This window comes from Sphaeroforma arctica (genome assembly GCF_001186125.1).
Source record: "Sphaeroforma arctica JP610 unplaced genomic scaffold supercont1.5061, whole genome shotgun sequence".
Classification (NCBI taxonomy): domain Eukaryota; class Ichthyosporea; order Ichthyophonida; genus Sphaeroforma; species Sphaeroforma arctica.
In genome coordinates, this window is record NW_014035497.1 from 1 (window position 1) to 2,141 (window position 2,141).

At 43.9% G+C, this 2,141-nt stretch overlaps 1 protein-coding gene across 1 annotated transcript; it reads right to left on the minus strand.

Moving 5' to 3' along the window:
• Positions 1-76: 76 nt before the first annotated feature.
• SARC_14756 (hypothetical protein) lies at positions 77-242 on the minus strand (the record flags this gene model as incomplete). Its single annotated transcript, XM_014291110.1, has 1 exon — positions 77-242. A coding segment is annotated over one exon (166 nt), but the record flags the coding sequence as incomplete, so codon positions are not given.
• Between the last annotated feature and the right edge of the window lie 1,899 nt (positions 243-2,141).

The window sequence follows — 2,141 nt, forward strand, 5'->3', positions numbered from 1 at the left end:
CGTTCCCACGTACTGCCAAAACAGGCTTCTTCTGGTGTTGATGTACAACCAGCAGGTTCCCCTTCAATACAGATACCTATTCACACATCACAGGGTACATACCAATGATCTTTTCGGTCAGTTCATGGTCAGTGGGAGTCATTCGCTGTACAACCGAGCCCGTTCTTGACACACGCGCCACCCCATCGAATGACCCGTGTCGAGACAGCGATGTGGGGGGTGTTTGGTTGCCCTCCATGTTCCTGTTTTACGAAGACCAAGCTATTGAATGTGTAGCAAAATGTATGTTTATTGAAGTGAGTGACTATCTCACTATGTTGGCCTGTTTAGGATGTACACATGGGTGTTTATGCGAGTTTGTGTGTGTGCATAATCTAAAAATCGGGCAAACTCGGTTGTTTATATCTATTATTGAAACAATATTTATAAATAAAATATCACAGGATTTGACAGATCGTGGTGATATGTTGTCTGGGGGAACACTCTGTGGGCCTCTGGGAGTGGGGACTGGTCAGTGGGGAGTCTGGGCCTGGCTGAGGCTCGGTGACTGTCTTCTCTCTCCGTGTATTACTTCTTGCCTTGGCTGTTGTGCTGATCAAGATCTGGAAGCCCGCCAATGAAACTCATTTTGCCACAGATATGAAATGTACTATTTTTGTTTGTTATGAAACCCGACACAGGCCATGGGCATGAAGCCTAGAAGGCCCTCGTCTTGATGGCCGACGCTTGTTAAAGAGCTAAACGCTGACACCGCTTGAACATTTGCGCGCCAAATATCTCATTTGCGCGCCAAATATCTTAGCGCCAACCGTAACGAAATAACTATACCAAGTCCTGTATAAATACAGTAGGTCTGTTGGTTGCATACTTCACTTTACTAGTGCGAAGTTTGCAACCAACCAACCAACCAAGTTCAATAAAACTTAGCTTGTTTTCCCCGACTTTCATGTCTCCGAACTACGTAGGCTTTGCAATTGAACTTAGATTCAGTCATGTTACATAATTATGTATTTAGCCTTTCTCCGAAGGGCGAATGCTATGGTGCACAGGTGCAGTGACTATACTTTTTTTGACTATTTTTTTTATATAAAAAGCAAAACAAATATTATTTTTGTAGAAGCTATTTAACACCCGTAAGTCAGTAGTTAACGTTCGGTTTATTGGTAGTGCCTCCGAACTCACTAGTTGAATACTCGGCGACCTTAGTGTGTTACTTTCGTATTTACTTCCTACTACTGATCCTCTTCCATCTTCACAGGCTCCTCTGGATAGTCCTTAGACTGGCTCATTCCTTGACATCTCTCATCATCCCTCGTGGTCTCCTATCCATCTCCAGCATAGCCAACTATCCAGTCCTAAACATCCTCTAAGGCCTTCTCCACACATACCTACGGAGAGGTTCACCAATGCACTCTGTCCCCAAGTGAACCTCTCCCGCAACCTCTACTCTTCCTAACCTGTCAATCATTCCGTGCTCTCATATCAGCCTGTCAATCAGTGTTGATTAATGTCGGCTCGGTACTCCTTGTACCGAACTCCAGTGCTGTCGGACCTTACATTTTAGTGTAGGTGTAATGGTGCATAGCCTTCAAATGAGACATATTTAGAATGCTATGGTACATAGGTGTGTTGTGGTTTTAGGGTTTATCTACCATGAGTTAGCTATGCTAGAAGTTCGGACACATCTACTTACTAGTGTACAAGAAGATCAGATTTTGTCCGGCAGTCTACCCTGGTAGTAGGAAACCAGATTAGCCCATGGTTTCTATTCATACACATGAGTTTTTCATGTGTACTGTATGTCCTAAACTAAATATTATTATCTTCTCCTATCAGCCCGTGCAGGGCATCCGGTCCTCAATGCTCTGGTCCTGGTGCATGTCACTACTGCTACTACAAATTCCCCATTTATCAGATACGACGTGCCCGGGTGTCCATGGTGACTTCAAAAAATTCTAGATAAACTTTCCGTTTGACACTTCTTTCCAACTCATTTAACGAGCTGTGTTTCTCGTTCCAGACAGTACGTTACAAATTGGTAGACTGTCTCAAAATTAGTCAGCGGTGCTGTCAAATTAGGAATAGGCACAGCACTTGCAAGAAGATGGGTCTCGTCGTCATCAAAGAAAGTGTCACTGTAG